The 17,049-nt window shown below is 41.3% G+C and overlaps 2 protein-coding genes across 4 annotated transcripts in view; one reads left to right on the top strand and one right to left on the bottom strand.

Annotated features, from left to right (window-relative positions):
* Positions 1 to 17,049, bottom strand: part of LOC103663166 (centromere protein P) — a 248,300-nt gene that overhangs the window by 105,202 nt on the left and 126,049 nt on the right. The window lies entirely within an intron of this gene.
* On the top strand, positions 7 to 15,427 carry ASPN (asporin). The gene is made up of 7 exons (XM_008690864.1): positions 7 to 256; positions 2,435 to 2,547; positions 6,313 to 6,526; positions 7,620 to 7,730; positions 11,467 to 11,560; positions 11,977 to 12,115; positions 14,331 to 15,427. The coding sequence occupies exons 1-7, from the start codon at positions 7 to 9 to the stop codon at positions 14,526 to 14,528; spliced, it is 1,119 nt and encodes a 372-aa protein (XP_008689086.1). The 3' UTR covers positions 14,529 to 15,427.

The raw sequence follows: 17,049 nt of genomic DNA on the forward strand, positions 1-17,049 counted from the left end.
TCGGACATGAAGGAGTGTGTGCTCCTAGCGCTCTTGGCTTTATGCTCTGCAAAGCCCTTATTTCGCCCTTCGTACGTGACGCTGAAGAACATGATGCTGAAGGACATGGAAGATGAAGTGGATGGTGACCCTGATGATGACAACTCCCTTTTTCCAACAAGAGAGCCAATTAACCCCTTCTTCCCTTTCGATCTGTTCCCAACATGTCCATTTGGATGCCAATGCTACTCGAGAGTTGTACACTGCTCCGATCTAGGTAAGAACATATGTCAAATTGTTTTGGAGAAAAATGTCATTCTGATAAAATTGAAAGGATAGTTAAGAGTCCTCACTGAAATTTCAAAAATCAGCTCACTAATTGTAAAGCAATTTTTCATTTAAGTTTTTTGAAAATATAACAAACCCAAAGTACATCCAAACTTATTTTAAAAATCCAGAAAGCCAGAGGAAAGCAATGGGAATTTCATATATAGAACATTTCCCTCAGAGAGAATGGACATCACTGTGGTTCATTTCAGGATGTCAGCAGGTTGACAGTGTGCTTTCTAATAACATTCTATGAGGACAAGATAAATTGCTTGTCTAGAGTAATAAACAGGTTTTGAAATCTCTAATCATGACATTTTAAAGTCAGTGCACTTTGTTTTGAATGATTTAGGTTTAGAACCGTCTAGAAAAGAAGTGACTGAACTAAATCCCTTTCTAAAGTCTTAAAATGTATAATTCTCTGACTGCTTTATTTTTTAAAATATTTCTAATGAAGATGCTCTTGAATAGAGGGGTACACTCATACCCTGCTCAGGGAGAGGGTGTGATGGGGAATGCACACCAGGGTTCACTGTACCGGCCATTTCCAGAAGAGGGGAAGGCTCAGAACTGCCCCACTGTGGGAAGCCAAGGTGTGGCACACACCTGTCATTCTGTACATACCATACCTCTCCCAAGTGACCAAGACAATGAAAAGGGTCTGGAGCCCTGTTATTCTTTCTCCCTCAGAAAATAAATTTCTTTCCAGAGCTTCCAGTTTCATCAGGGGTGGGGTGAGCAAGGTCAGTCCAAGTCTCTAAGTTACCCAGTGCTTTCTGCAGAGCCACCTGCTTCCTCCAAGACCTTCCACTTCATTTCCTAAGACCAAGATCGTATATCAAAATGGCTACCTTGCTAACCCGCCAAGTGATCCCCTTTCCCTCTTTCTATCTATGGTCAAACTTCTTAAAGGAGTGAGTCGTCACCGTAAACTATGGAGGGAAAAGTATTCAGGGCTATAGGGTGGAGTGCTGACCTTCCCAGTACTTTGATACCGAGCCCTTTGATGGGGTTATTAAATATACTACTGCTCCTTAGGAGGAAGGATGGCTCCCCCAAAAGCATACTAACATCTGAAACTCCCTGTAAAATGCATAAAAAAAGATGAATTGATAGATGAAGTATAGTAAATGTTGATGGTAGAAAGAGACTATGGGTTTTCACTGTAAAATTCTTTCAACTTTTCTGTATATTTGAACATTTCAATAACAAATGCTGGGGAAAAACAAGAAGGCCCCATGTTCGTCAAGCATAACTACTGTAAGGCCTGACATCAAGTAGGGTGGGTATGTTCGGCCATCTAGGGAAAGCAAGGAAAGTAAGGAAGAAACGCACCACGTACAGTTCTTGGTAATTTCCTGCTCTTCTTTGTTTTTTAATTCAAGGGGGGAAAAAAACATTAAGTCTGTAAGTAATTCAACTAACATGACTGAGTACCTACATACACAGCACGATGCAGCTGTACCTTAACCCCACATGACAGAAAGAAAGCTACTATCAAACCTTTGAGGATGAGTGTGAACGACAGGGGGGTTAAATCAATGGCTGGAAGAGACCCAGAGCTGAGGGGGAGGGTGTCAGCAAAGGTCTACCGCACACCCAGACATCAACAGGGAGGTACGGATGAGTAAGCTTTTGTAAATTAAATAACTGACAACTGATTGGAGGAATTCATTATTAAAGGAAATACGCAGTAACATTTTAAAGAATGTACATGAAAATAATGTATTTTCTGAGCACAACTTTCTACATGTTGAGGCTTCTTAAAATGATCAAAACCCACAGGTTCCAATTCAGCCCTACAACAGCCTGAGAAGTGGCAGAGACCGTGACTGCTCCTTGGCCGGAGGGCACCAGCAGAAGCTGCACTCCTCCCTGCGGCCATACTGGCGCGCCCTAATCTACCTCCTTCTCTGTCACCTTGTGCAGAGGAGCAGTGACAGACCAGCTAGACACCTTGCAGAAATACATAAGCTCCTTGAAAAGGTCTTCAGGCCTTTCCAAAGAGCAATGTCTTTGCTTTTTCTTAATGGTAACCATGGATTTTAATGAATGTACATTTCCATCATGTTAGAAAACTCCTCTTCAGCATATCGTGTGTGTGTTAACATGTTCGTTTATTTCTTAGGTTTGTCCTCTGTCCCAAGCAACATTCCACTGGATACTCAAATGGTTGACCTTCAAAACAATAAAATTAAGGAAATCAAAGAAAATGATTTTAAAGGACTCACTTCACTTTACGTAAGAATATATATGTTCATATTTAAGTGAAAATCTCTGTTAAAAGGATTACTGGTATTTTGTGTAAACAAGTCTTATTTTTCTGTGTGTGAAGAATGACAGAATCTCTGATATTCAGTACTGTTCTAGTTAATGAGAAATTAGATTTAATGAATTTAATTCAGTTCAAGTGATGTTAACTGAAACGACAGCCAGGTAAAAGGCAATGGACTAATAAGAACTTAAGTAAATGGTCCCCAAATGAGCTTATGATCTATTTAGGTAATTACAGTCACTATACACTAAAATGAGTAAGGTGATGATTACTTATAAGAACTCATTAGCATACTGTTTAAGAAAATCTGTACCCAAACCTGTTGACTTATCTGAAGACACCATAAACCTCTGAGAGTAGGACATGCATTATATCTAATTAATATACACTAGTATGGCTTTTTCCCCCCCTAGAATTTTAAAAATGAAAAAGAATTTTTCCTTACAATATTTATTAATATTTTAATTTTTCAAGATTTAAAAGATTCTTAGTTTTCTATGTAACACTTAGATTTTAGGAAGTAAAATGTCTAACTTATTTCGGAATTGGGTTTGGGAAGAGCCCGATTTCACATGTCCCAGCCATGGGGGTGTCACTTCCCCTCAGCACAGAGTTAGGGTGGGGGTGTGGAGGTCAGCCAACACTCCCCTTCAAGGCACATTCTCATGCTGTGCTGGAGGGCAGAAATGTAAGGCCTGTCATGCCCAGGGCAGTTACAGCACTGAGAGGAGAATGGACAGACACCATGGCCACAGAATTCTCTTTCAGCCACCCATGTAGGCCTGTTCTCCTCCTGCCCTCTTCCAGGCCACCCTGCCTTCCCATGACACTCGGGTCAGTGCATGGACCCTGATGACCCATCCTAGCCGGCAGGGAAAGGGGACTATTCAGTCCCATTATGCAAGCAGTTCATGTCTGCTGGATGAGCAAGGACACTGAGGCTGGCCCTGTTCTAGCACCACAGGGAATGCTCTTTCCTTAGGCTCTCTCCCTACCCTCCGGGCAAAGCCACACCACCCTGAGCTGCCAGGTGTGGGTTCCCAGGGCCGTGACTGGACAGCTTAGATTTGGTAAGGCTCCATACATTATAAAGTTTCCATATATAAAAAAAGAGCGATTGGAAGAGCATATATTTATCTTATAACTGAGACATCACTTAAATATTAGGACAATCTCACCAAGAATCTGTCCCAGTCCATCCCTCCAACTTCAGACCACAGAAACTTCTGGAGGATGGCAAGGCCATTATTAACTCTCAGAAGTTGGAAATACAGCCTACGAATGCTTCTACTACTTCTTCAACTTTATGCTGATCTACACAACCACAAGAATAATTAATGTTGTATTCAATACCAAAATCATAAACAGTATTCAATTTGTCATATAATTTTATTACATTTTAGGAGTATCCCAGGGACTTAGCCCATTTGTACTCCCATTATTCACTGGGAAATGAGTCTGAAAGGTGTCAGGAGCTGTGTTAGGCCTCAGTTTCCAACTGGTCAGTTTTACGTGGCACTTGTTGGAGGGGTAGTGGGTTTGGAGTCAGGCAGGCTTGACTCAAACCTTGGCCCCACTAGAAGTGAGCACTGTGCCAGTGGCTTGCCTCGCCAAGCCTGACGTCCCCTGCTGTGACAGAGCTGTAACAATGCTACGGAACTCAGAGGAATGAATGCATGTAAGATGCTCACTGTGCTGCCAACAGCCCTCGTGCTTCCTGACTGGCTCAACGGGAAAGCATTTCCAATGCACACTCTCTACCTGAACTGTCGGCACGCTATTTTGAAACATTTAATTATAGTATCATCTTGTATGGTACCTGTCCCTAAAGAGAATCAAAATGTTTTTTAGATATTCTATAAATTCTCTGTTTCGGCTGGCTATTTGGCCCTCTGGTTCTTACACAAAGGACAATCCAGCTTTAGGGAATTTGTGGAATCATTACACACACGCCCGATTCGCTGTCAGCGGCTGGTACAGCCTCACTCATCAGGAGGACCTCCTGTCCGACTTCTGAAAGGCTTCCCTTTTCTCATCTTCTGTCCTTACATATAACCACATTGCCTGGGGCTCTGTGACTGTCACTTCTGGAACGGCAAGTGTAGGTGAATGGCAGATGCTCCGCTAACCCGGTCTGTGGGGGCAGGCGCAGAGGGCCCTCCATACAAACTCACTCCATTCCGCACTCCTCACTCTTCCTTTTAGGCAGCTCTGGCAAGTGCATGTCCTAACGGGAAGATATGAACAAACAGCTGAGGCACACGCTCCTTCTGGGACCCCCAACAGTGGAGGCCTACAGCAAGCGCCCACCATGGCAGAACAAAGTGCAGAGGGTAGAGGAACTGGGCCAGAGATAATTTCTGCTAACTTTGTATCATAGGGTTGAGTGAAGGCTCACCAAGTTGTTACCACACTCTTCCCTAAAGGAGAAGAGAATGCACTTAGCTGGTGGCACACAGGAAAAAGGACATGTTACAGCTCCTGTTCTCCTTCAGGGGAAAACTGTCATGGACAGTACCCCGGACAGGAGGATAAGAAAAGGGCCTACGGGGTGCCCGGCTGGCTCAGTTGGTGGACCGTCTGACTCCTGACCTCGGCTCAGGTCTCGATCTCGGGTCATGAGTACAAGCCCCAAGACGGGCTCCTCGCTGAGCGTGGAGCCTACTTTTCCTACAGGAAAGGGAATAATCAAGGGAGTTTAGCTACCAAAGTGTTTGTATTTCTTCTGTGGAAGAACCAAGATGTGAATAACACTAGATAGGCATATTCTCTCTGGAAACATCCGGAAGGTTGGTGTAGAATGGAATTAGTGACAACATTCATGAACGGAATGAGTCTAGAGCTGCTCTCTGAAAGAAGGTCCCAAGGAATGAAGCCCCCAGCCACCACCCTTGGGAAACATGGCTTAGTTTCCACCGCCCAGCACACCCAGGCGCTGCACTCAGGCGCCCTCCGCATGCCTCACAGGCTTGACTCCAGACCGTGCAGAGCTGGGCTGCTGTCTGGGCTCTGAGCTCCTCTGAGGCTGCTGTCATGGGTCCCTGAGAAGGGGTTGAGGCATTCCTCAGGACGCACTGCTATCTCCCCAGTGTCTGAGACACGCCAGCATGCAGATGGCATTTTGTAGCAGTTTACTCCTACAGGTGTCCCCATCTGGGAAAAATGCTTCACATTAGTAAAAATAAAAGAAGTGAGATTTTAAAAGTAGATAAAATCATATAACAACACATTTGGTGCGACTGAATAGATTTTCATTTCATTTCATTTTATTTGAGGGGGGGGGAGGGGAAGAGAGAGAGAGACTCCTCAAGCAGATTCCCTGCTGAGTGCAGAGCCTGACCTGGGGCTTGATTTCACCACCCTGAGATCATGACCTGAGCCGAAACCAAGAGTTGGACGCCTAGCCAACTGAGCCACTCAGGTGCCCCCTGAATAGATTTTTAAATACCATTGATCACTTCCATGAAGGGAAATGGGGTGCCGGGGGGAGGGCTTAACTGTGTGAACAGATCACCTACTGAAAGATAAACCAAAGGCTCAAAACCACTCTGTTCCAACTCAGTAGTAAATATTTGTTTTGGCTTAGATTGGACTGGGGAATTATTTACACAGGTAATAAAGTATGTGAATGATATAATCTGCATCGCTTTCCACAAGGAACTACTCACTGAAGAGTACCGGTAAACCAAGTCCACTTCATAATACGGTGTATCTCTTTATGCTTTATCTAGGCTTTGATTCTGAACAACAATAAGCTAACAAAGATTCACCCAAAAGCTTTTCTAACCACAAAGAAGTTGAGAAGGCTCTATTTGTCCCACAATCAACTAAGTGAAATACCATTTAACCTCCCCAAGTCCCTAGCAGAACTCAGAATTCATGATAACAAAGTTAAGAAAATACAAAAGGAGACATTCAAAGGCATGACTACTTTACATGTTCTAGGTAAGTTTATGCAAACGGATGAAATGTTCTGGAATTATATGCAATATGCAAAGATAGGTCTTCATCATCACCAACAATGTATAAGACTGGTAAGTTCCAAAATCAACTTTTTAAATCTAATAATCTTTAACTAGCTAAGCCATTTACAAATCAAAGCATCAAACAAAATTTATAGCCCTTAAAAAAATATGCTGTTTCTAACAGACACTCTCAAGATCCCTTTTCAAACACCTATTGTGGTTTCAGTTTTCTGACTGCACCCTAATCTGTAAAATCCATTATTCATATTTAATTTAAAGGTAGCATTTTTTAAAAAAATAAGGTTACGCTTTCACCAAAAGGGTAGTATTTTTAATGTGTTATATAAACTACTCATACACAATGTATAAAATTAATTTAGAGATTATTTGAGATGTACATCTAATTTACATTATCTGCTTCAAGATTGCTGAGCTGAGGAAATTTCTGCCGTAGAAACTTCTGTTATAAACTCTACCCTATTTTACATCTAACACCCATCGTATAACCACATCATCTTCCTCTCCAATATTCACTCAAAATTCGTAATCAATATTCTCATTCACTTCCTCACTTACTTAGGTCAGCCAAATGCCTGGCACTTACCAAACAGCCTCACTTACTGGCATCTCCCCAAAATTATATTTCTGTTAATAAAATAACAATCTCTAATTGACTTATAATTTAAAACTTAGGTGACAAATGTATCTTGGAAAACATAAATGTTTTAAATTATATGAAGGCTCATCTTTCTTCTAATATAAGATTAATACAACAAAATATTGTCATGGTCAGAACAGAGTGATAACAAGTCACTGACTTAGCAATTCAAAGCAAAAATCTATTTATATATCCTCTATAATAAATCTATTCTAGTATTAATCTACCGTGATATAAGCATATTGCTACTTGTACTATGTAGTATGAAGCAGTCTTCTTCTGACAGCAACAAAAGGGAATAGAGAGACACAGAAATAAACCCAGTGAGTGAAATGTCCTTGCGATGTCTGTACCCGCACTGAGTCTCCTTCATACACAACGGATGCATGCTAAATTATGTCATTTGCCCCCACAGAAATGAGTGCAAACCCTCTCGATAATAATGGAATTGAACCAGGGGCATTTGAAGGAGTGACAGTGTTCCATATCAGAATTGCAGAAGCAAAACTGACCTCAATTCCTAAAGGTTTGTATTCATTTAAGATAACGTACTTTAAAAAAAAATTGTCGCCTTTAAATGACCATGAAATATACTGACACTATCAAAACCCAAGGTGGTCAGAACACTTTTCATCAGTATATCTGGTCAAGGTAGTGTGAAATTTGTTGTTTCCTCACACACATAAAGAGCCCTATCCAGTGCTTTTTCTTTTTCCCAGTATGAAACCAGAATCTTTTTGTTTCCCCAGTGAGAACAAACATTAAGAAGTAATGCACTTTTTATTCCTTCTTCCTAACATTTACTCATCTATACCTGTCATTCTGTGAAGTACTTGCTAGAGGTGGACATTCTCTAGAGAAGAAGGTTGGGGAAGATGCACGGGGCCAGACTGGGGCAGATGCAGGCTCTGGCAGGGGTGGGCGTGCCCCTCGTGCCCCATTTCTTCACTCGGGTGCTGTGCAGATTAATGGGCCAGCGCACAGAAAGGTCTGAGGATGGTGTCAGGCACCCAGTGAACGCCCTCTCCTGACGTGATGGAGACTTGTTCTTTATGATGGGACCTGAAGCTGGTGCCTCAAAGGAAGGTGCTTCTTCAGTTCGCTATGGGACCGGTTCCTAGCGCTCTAGGCAAGCCCTCCGTGCGGCGGTGAGCTGCATCGGCTCACCTTTCTCGGGAACCGTCTCTGACAGGGGTGCTCGCCCTCTGCCGTGATGATGACATGAGTCAGAAATAACCCCTGTGATCGATCATATAGTTTCCTTTCAAACAGCTCTGTCCTTCAGTGTCCACAGGAAAAGCAGAGACTTCATCGAAACCTTTTTCTACTACTCACCTGATGCGGAAGATGAACAAAACAAACAGCTCTTAAGTTAAAGGACGCAGCAAAGCTGCGCTTAGGAACCAAGTGATGATCTTTCACTTAGGAGAAAAATCATACGAAGTACAAGTTGGAAAGACAATTTTTTTATACAGGAAAAATCAGTTTAATTCAGAACAACACAATTAAAAAGCCACCTTATTTAGCTTTCAGTAAGGTGGCTGTTTTTCAACAACAAACCTAAAATGATTTCTCTCTCATCTTTCAGACACCACCAACAAAAATACATGCCACCTAATACGTTCTATACATAAAATGCCTCTGACATGCTGACAGGACACGAAAGTGAGGGGCAGGCAGAGGGGAGGAGAGGAGGGTCAGGGAGGAGAAAGGCTGGTGCTCGCTGCCCCAGAGCTGTGCCCACCAGCAGCCTCTCCTACACTGCAACACATCCCGAGAGCAAGTCTCTTCAAGTTTCAGTGTATCTTAAAAACGAAGGCTTGACCTCTAATGATGTTTTCAAGATTTTTCCAAAGGCTTAAGGAACGTATTATATCCTTAGAATGTCAGGATTTTATTTATTTGTGAGAGAGAGCCGCATGAGCAGGGGTGAGGGGCAGAGGCAGAAGGGGAAGCAGACTCCTTGCCGAGCAGGGAGCCCAATGTGGCCTCGATCCCAGGACTCTGGGATCATGCCCTGAGCAGAAGGCAGACGCTTAACCGACTGAACCACTCAGGTGCCACTATCCTTAGAAATTTAGATTGGAATTAAATCTCTCAACTTATATAACTGCTCTTTCAAGATCCCTATAACATTCAAAAGCCATTGATGTTTTTTGTTTTTATCATTTATTTGCTAAAATGGGAAGGCTGACTGTGGAAATCCAATCATCACTATCCCTTGCAGCAGGATGAAATTAGGCAGAAGACGAAAGGGTCCTGACCAGACCTGACATATTAACACAAGGAGAGGTGAAACATGCCTTCCTCCCAGGCCACTTGGAAAAGTCTGCTACAGAGCAGCACTGCATGGAGGGGAGAAGACACCTTTTGAACACAGGGTAGGAATAGAAGGATCTGCGCAAAAGCAGCCACGTGTGTGCTAACAGTCACTGAGCTCCCACCCAGACGCCTACACTGCTCACGTACCCTGCAGGGGCTCTGCTCTTCTCTTGCGTCATCCCTTTTCTCCATGCCCCAGCAAAGGGAACCGTCCCCTCAAGTTCTACAAAACCTCTTCCAAAAAGTTTCCCTGACTGCTCAACACGAACGGATTTCTCTCTTTGAGTTGCCACAACATATTCTAGAACAGGTGAGAACACCGATGATTTCTGTATGTGTGACAGATTTGCTCAACTAGTATGTAAGGTCTCTGAAGAAAGAACCTCCCCTCTGTTCTTTTACATATTGGAGGACACAGTCATTCCATAAATATAATTCAGCCCGACTTACCAGAATTCAAAAAATTAGAACTCTCCCAAGTTTAGAATTGCTTTCCTGCTCTCTCTAGTTTTTTTTACTTCTAAAATCCAAAGCAGACTCTGGAATCAATATAAATTCAGCCAGCAAGAGTACTGATATTTATAAGGTTGCTTTGGTTACTTTCAACAGACTTAAACACTAATAAAGGAAGGAAATGTTTTCCATAAGAGTTGGAAAAAAGAAAACTTTCCCTAGCTAGCTAACTAGAACCTATGATTGACAAATAATACGTTATATATAGAAGCCTAATAAATAACGTGTGATTTAATATTCTGGTTAATCTGGGGACGGCTGGGGTCAGAACGTGAAGGGCTGAGAAGAGAAGATGTGCACATTCATAGGGTACCTGGCATGTGCCAGGTTATACTGTAGGTGCTTCTCTTTATGCAGAAACTACTACTAACTGAAGAGAATAAATACTGCAACAGATCCAATATATCAGAGTAAAAACCCAGGTGTTCAGAAAAATACTTAAAAAACTTTCACTGGTCACCTCTGGGCATTGCACCAACTCATTACTTATAAGAAGCAAGCATTTTATGTTAGAAGCAAGCCTTTTCTGTTAAAATTGTATTACACAGTGACTAAATAATTGATGAAGGAAAATTCTTTAGATACGAATCCTACCTGATAAATATATTAAGCGTGACAAAATCAGAAAATCACCGTTTTCCCATTCTTAATGAAATAACAGATCCTGTAGCGCTCATCGACGAGCGCTAAGACCATCAGGTGAAAGGCTGATCTACTGAATTTAATCCAGTCTCTCCATCTAACCACTAGCTTCTAAGAAATGACTAGGACAAACAAAATGCAGAAGTCTCAGTCCAATCCACAAATGAGTACCTCAAACAAACCAATAACCGAAAAACGTCAATGCAAGACAGGGAAAAAAGTTTACTATTTAATAGTGAAAGAAATTTTAAGAGATGGGAGAACCCAATGCATTCTGTAAACTTCTATTTGGATCCCGACCTGAAAAAATCAACTGTAAAACACTTCTCTGAGATCGTTAGGGAAAGGAACATTCCGTGATCATGAAGAATCACTGCGACTTCCTTTAGATGTGACACTGACAAGGTGGTTATGTGGAAACAAGAGGACCTGAGAGGAGTTAAGGACACCGGGTGACGCCTTCACAGGTGAAGTGACATGTGTGGGATTTGATTTTAAATACTCCAGCAAAAAACAAGTGAATGAAGGAAAACCAACGGACAAGCCAATGACAGATAACTGATGTGGTGGACGAAAGACATGTGGAAAACTGGACACTGCAGTGTGGTGGCTCATGACACTAGCTTCCATTTCTGTGTGAAATTTTCCGTAATAAAAAGTTGAAAAAAATAGCAGATCTCTAAAGGACTGCCTAAGACTACGGTGTGAAATTGCACAAGTACATGAACAATCAGTGGGGCTTGGTTTTACTCCATCTGACGTGCTTATTCCTTTTCTTACCCTAGATCTACCATCAACTTTACTGGAGCTGCATTTAGACTACAATAAAATTTCAACCGTGGAACTCGAGGATTTTAAACGATACAAAGAACTGCAAAGGTAAAACCCCTCCAAACCCTAACTCAGAAGCTGTTGGGATACGAAGGAGATACTAACGAGACCCCTGGCGGAAGCGGAGGGACCTAATCAAGTCTGTCACCGTCACGAAGATAAAACGAACAGGGACAGCTATACCCTACTCTGTCTTGGGGGTGGTAGAGGGACACCAAGTGAAATGAGGAAAAGAACTTTTCAGATGACCCTTTGGTTGGTGTAGGTTAGCTACAGAGTTTGGTGACAGCAGAGGAGACAGACAGCCATCACACCATGAAATGGGTTATGACGTGCAACCAGGAAGAACCTTTCTCTAAACACACGCAAATAGGTCAGGCTTTTGTGTCCCATGCAGCTGTGGTGTTTTGGGCCAACTATCACAACGTCTGCCTAAGAGTTGATGCATTTTATGCCATTTTTAGGCTGGGCCTAGGAAATAACAGAATCACAGACATCGAAAATGGAAGTCTTGCTAACATCCCACGAGTTAGAGAAATACACCTGGAAAACAACAAGCTAAAAAAAATCCCTCCAGGATTACAGGAGTTGAAATACCTCCAGGTAAAACATTCTTCCACCTGTGTTTTGTAGATACTAGTACTTTCCTTCCTTTCTGTGAGACGCATGAGTATCTGAAGCAAACTTCATGCAAGCAGCAAGTGTAACTCACATGACATGTAACGACTCGGCAGGTTGCCTGGGGTGTTCTGAAGAAACGTCTTCTAAGCAGACGTTAGCTAAAATGCTCAGGTACCCCCTTCCATCCTCTAGGTCCTCCTATTGCTGAAGCCACTGTGGCAAAGCTACTGACCTGGCTAATTTCAGGTTTCGGGGGCGGCAGGGGCTATGTAAAGGCAGGACTGGTCAGGAGGAATCCGAGGAGGATCACATACCCTTTCATTCTGGAAACGTTTCACCAAGAGCGGGTGGACAAGATCCCAGGTATTTTCATTATCAGTGTAGTGCTAGATTAGAAGTGGGTATGATTTTTAAAAATTGATCTCAGAATACATAATCAGAAGTCAGTATTTGGGGCATCATGGGTTCCCCTTTCCTCTTCTTCATTGTTAGAAACCTTTTTGTTTGAATCTGGCAACTCCTGACTAGGTGGGAAGGGCCCCAGAATCCTTGCAGCATCTGATAAAGTTTTAGATCCTCCCAAGAACAAAAAATGAAGATAATACTTTGTACACAATTTATGAGTTTCACAGATCTCTCTGATTTTCATCTAAAATCCTCAAATTAAGAATTCCCACTTAATCCCATTTCATCTTAGTTCACTTTTCTCATGTGCTTTCCTTGATTTACAACATCCTCATCTGCCAAGAAGCAAAAACACATTGAGAACAAAACTGGGCCTGAGTCACTTGCTTCTTTTAGATTTCTTCCCAATTTATCTTTAAACAAGTTTTGTCCACTACGCTCCTTTGAGACAAAAGCCATCACAATGGACGTGGTATAAGCAGATGTTCATCTCAAGGCTATGAGCTTTACTTTTTTTTCAGTGCTGCATTTAAATGTCTGACCAGTGAGCAAAACCTGAGTCTCTCCTTTCTCAAGCCATCCCCAATTTGCATTCTTTATTCACAAGTAAAGAATTTACTCTGATTCCAACTTCTGGCTGCTTTTAAATCTCCCCATACTCTTACTAACATTTTTTTTTTTTTAATGAATAGAACACACAAAAAACAGAATTATAAAGGAGAACACAAGTCATAAGGGTACACTTCAGCAAATGTCCACAAAGCAAACACACCAACATCCAGCACCGTTCCCCAGTGAGGTCGATTCTGTGGAAAACTACGCCTTGCAATGACTATGAGCTGCGGGAAAACATGCATGAAGCACATAAAGCACCTCTCACAAAACCCCCAAGACTGATGGAGGGCACAGGGGGCTCCAACACCCAACTTAAAGGTTTTAGCAATGCCTAGAGTTCTCATGACTGGCTCAGATCAATCTCACCAAAATGTAAAGGTACAATCTAGAGGTAATGGCAGCCAGAACTGATACCTTGGCCTTACCCGCAAAAGGCTTCTACTCTTTCATCTGCCAAAATGCTGTCAGTAGACTGCTCTTACTTCTCAGAAATCTCAGTTGCCAAAAAGACCAAAGAAGAATTTAAAGGGATGTTAAAGAGAATGGAGGGAAGTCCCTATACTGTCCATTCTTTCTGAGTAATAATATAAAAGACATATATGCAGTTTATAAAACTGTATTTTGTCCACTAGTACAAATAAAGATTTGACTATTGATCCTGTGTTACACATATATATTCAAGCTGTTAACAGACATATTTTTCTGGAAAGCAACTTAGAAAAAAGAGCTCTACACTTCTTGCCTTGATCACAGAAAATGCTAGCTAACAATTCATATTCACAAGCCTCATGTTGGGAGCATTCAATTTCGTTCTGCTCATTTGTAGCACTTTTAAAACCCAGTGTTGTCAACACGCACTGGAGTAAGCACGTGCATACACCGCTACAGAGGTAAGAGGAGGGGGGGAGGGCGTTGTGTGCTGACCGGGCAGTGCACTCTGGGCCATGGCGGGAGCCTCTGTGGCTCTGCACACACACAACACTTTCGTGCGTCACATAGATCCTGAGTGGGCATAATAAATATTCAACAGGCATAAACACACACGTACATATATTTTAAATGAAATACATTCAAATCAGTGTGAAATAAACGGACAAGTAAACCCATGAACAAATGTGGACTATAACAAGAACACCTTCATTTTACATTGATTGTGTACTTTCTCCTACTGCTACAGATAATCTTCCTTCACTCTAATTCAATTACGAAAGTAGGAGTGAATGACTTCTGCCCAACAGTACCGAAGATGAAGAAATCTTTATACAGTGCAATAAGTTTATCCAACAACCCCGTGAGGTACTGGGAAGTGCAGCCTGCAGCTTTCCGCTGTGTCGTGAGCAGAATGAGTGTGCAGCTCGGGAACTTCAGGAAGTAGTTATTATCCATTTAATATAAAATTTAAAAATTGTTACATTTGGAATACTTGAACTCTATTAAAAATGGTGGTATTATGCAAACAAGCAAAAGCTATTCCTAAATGGTAAGTCCACTGACTTACTTTACGACAAAAAATTTCAACAGAATTTTGCAAAACTATTGCTACATCAGGATTAAGAGAAACATGTATCTACTGCAGTTTCCTTTTCTATACAAACGGATTCTGCATAAATCTTATGCTTGAACATTCTTTTCTCAGTAACAAAAAAAATAACACATTCAGTATTTAACACTTTGTTATCAAGTGCATTTTAAAAAGAACTGTACTGTAATTGGAATGCTTGACTTAGCAAAATTTGTGCTCTTTCATTTGCTGTTAGCAAATCAAAATTGACAAGAATGGTTACATGAAGAGTACATTATATTATTCTTATTCTTTTTTTAATAACTCGGGTAGTACTGTAATGTTTCTGTTAATGTTGAAGTATGATTTCATATAATCTTATTCAAATTCTCATATCTTAGAGCTTTACTGTCCATGTTTAACTCCTCATAATAAGGCCTTCTGTGTTATTAACTTGACAGATGCTATTCATAACATCTGGCTTCGGACTACAGCACATGCTTTTTTAATTTAATTATTATTACCTGATTATAAAACCTCTATAAAAATAGTGTCTATATAAAATCTGTAATCCACATTCTTTATTATCTCAGTTATTATAAGCTTGCAACAGTACATCAATTGTTAGGTCATAGGACAATGTCACCTCAAAGCTAAGGAGCACTTTCAAGATGTCCCTTGTGAGACCTTGGCTGGAAGAGCTGGACACTGTCCATTCTACACAAACTGTTTACTCAAACACGACAAACTAAACAACTCTGAAAATACAGCTGGTATAACTGAACACGCAGAGTACTAAACAAAACACAAAGAAACTAAAGGTCTGTACAAAAGCTAAGCGTACCCTATGTATTTTTTATTTACATTCAACATAGGCAAAGCTGGAAAATTAAAAAAAAAAACAACATTAAAATATTGGCTTGAAATAAAATACTTGTGCTTTGGTTTAATTTTTCTTCTCCCACCCAGGAACATAAACTATTTTTCAGAAAACTCTAACTTAAATATAATACTTTTAGCACAGTATCAATGCTTTCTCATAGGGACAGTCCCGAAATACTCCAAATTATGCTTGTGCTATGAAACATAATCACCTTTATCTTGAACTACCACAAAAACTAGATTTTAAAAAATTTGGAGCATAGTAGAAAAATATTGCATATATGTAAGGTAGGGTGGAGAGTTTGAACACCCAGGTCAGCAACAGGTAAATGGGTCTTGTTCTTCCTAGTGAGGGCCTACAACTACGGCACTGCTGGCACCCTGGACTGGACTGCTCTGGGACTGAAGTGGGGGATGGACTGTCCTCTCCTTTGCAGAAGGTCTCTGCCCACAAAACGCCAAGAGCACCTGCACCCCACTCCCACAGTGGGGCACCCAACAATGTCTGCCAACCTGCCAATGGGGGGGGGTGCAAGTGGTGAGGGTGGAGTCTCATGGCAGCTGGCTGAGAACAATGCTCTACAGGAAATTTACTTAATTTCTAAATTCTGACCCAAGTTTGGAAACGTGGAACAAAACAGTTACTTTGTTTGTAAACTATAGGGACAAGATCAAAGTGTGATGAATGTAATAGAAGGTGGACTGCTTGAGTGGCTCAGTTGGCTGAGCATCTCAACTCCTGATCTCCGCTCAGGTTTTCATTTCAGGGTCGCGAATTCAAGCCCCATATTGGGCCCCATGCTGGGCGTGGAGCCTAACTTATGAAATAAATAAAATAAAATAAAATAAAATAAAGATAATAAAAGTTAACCACCAGTAGTGATATGACAGAATGAGCCCAGGGATGCAGAGCTTTGAGTTGGAAGAACAAAACCAGAAATTCAAGTCCTTTTATAGTCCTGGTAAGTGACAACCTCTTTGAGTCTGTCTCCTCATCCACAAAGGGTAATGGTGACAATACTCATCAGTTAGGCTGCCCTGAGGATTGAATTAAAAATGTATATGAATTTTCGCAGAATAAGAACAAATAATACTAAAATTTGTATGGTACCACAGAAGACTCTGAACAGTCAAAGCAATCTCAAGAAAGAACAAAGCTGTCGGTACTGCAATCCTAGGTTTCAAGGTACCCTACAAAGCTATACTAATCAAACAGTATGGTCCTGGCACAAAAATAGACTCATAGATCCATGGAACAAAATACGAGCCCAGAAATAAAGCCATGCTTGTATGAGCAATTACCCTACAACAAAGGAGACATGAATATACAATGGGGAAAAGCCAGTCTCTTCAATAAATGGTGCTGGGAAAACAGGACAGCTACATGCAAAAGAATGAAACTGGGCTACACTCTTACAGCATACACACAAATAAACTAAAAGTGGATTAAAAACCTAAATGTGAGACCTGAAACCATAAAATTCCTGAAAGAAAATATAGGCAGTAATACCTC

The sequence above is a fragment of the Ursus maritimus genome, unplaced genomic scaffold (genome assembly GCF_017311325.1).
Source record: "Ursus maritimus isolate PB19 unplaced genomic scaffold, ASM1731132v1 scaffold_34, whole genome shotgun sequence".
In the NCBI taxonomy this organism is placed as follows: domain Eukaryota; kingdom Metazoa; phylum Chordata; class Mammalia; order Carnivora; family Ursidae; genus Ursus; species Ursus maritimus.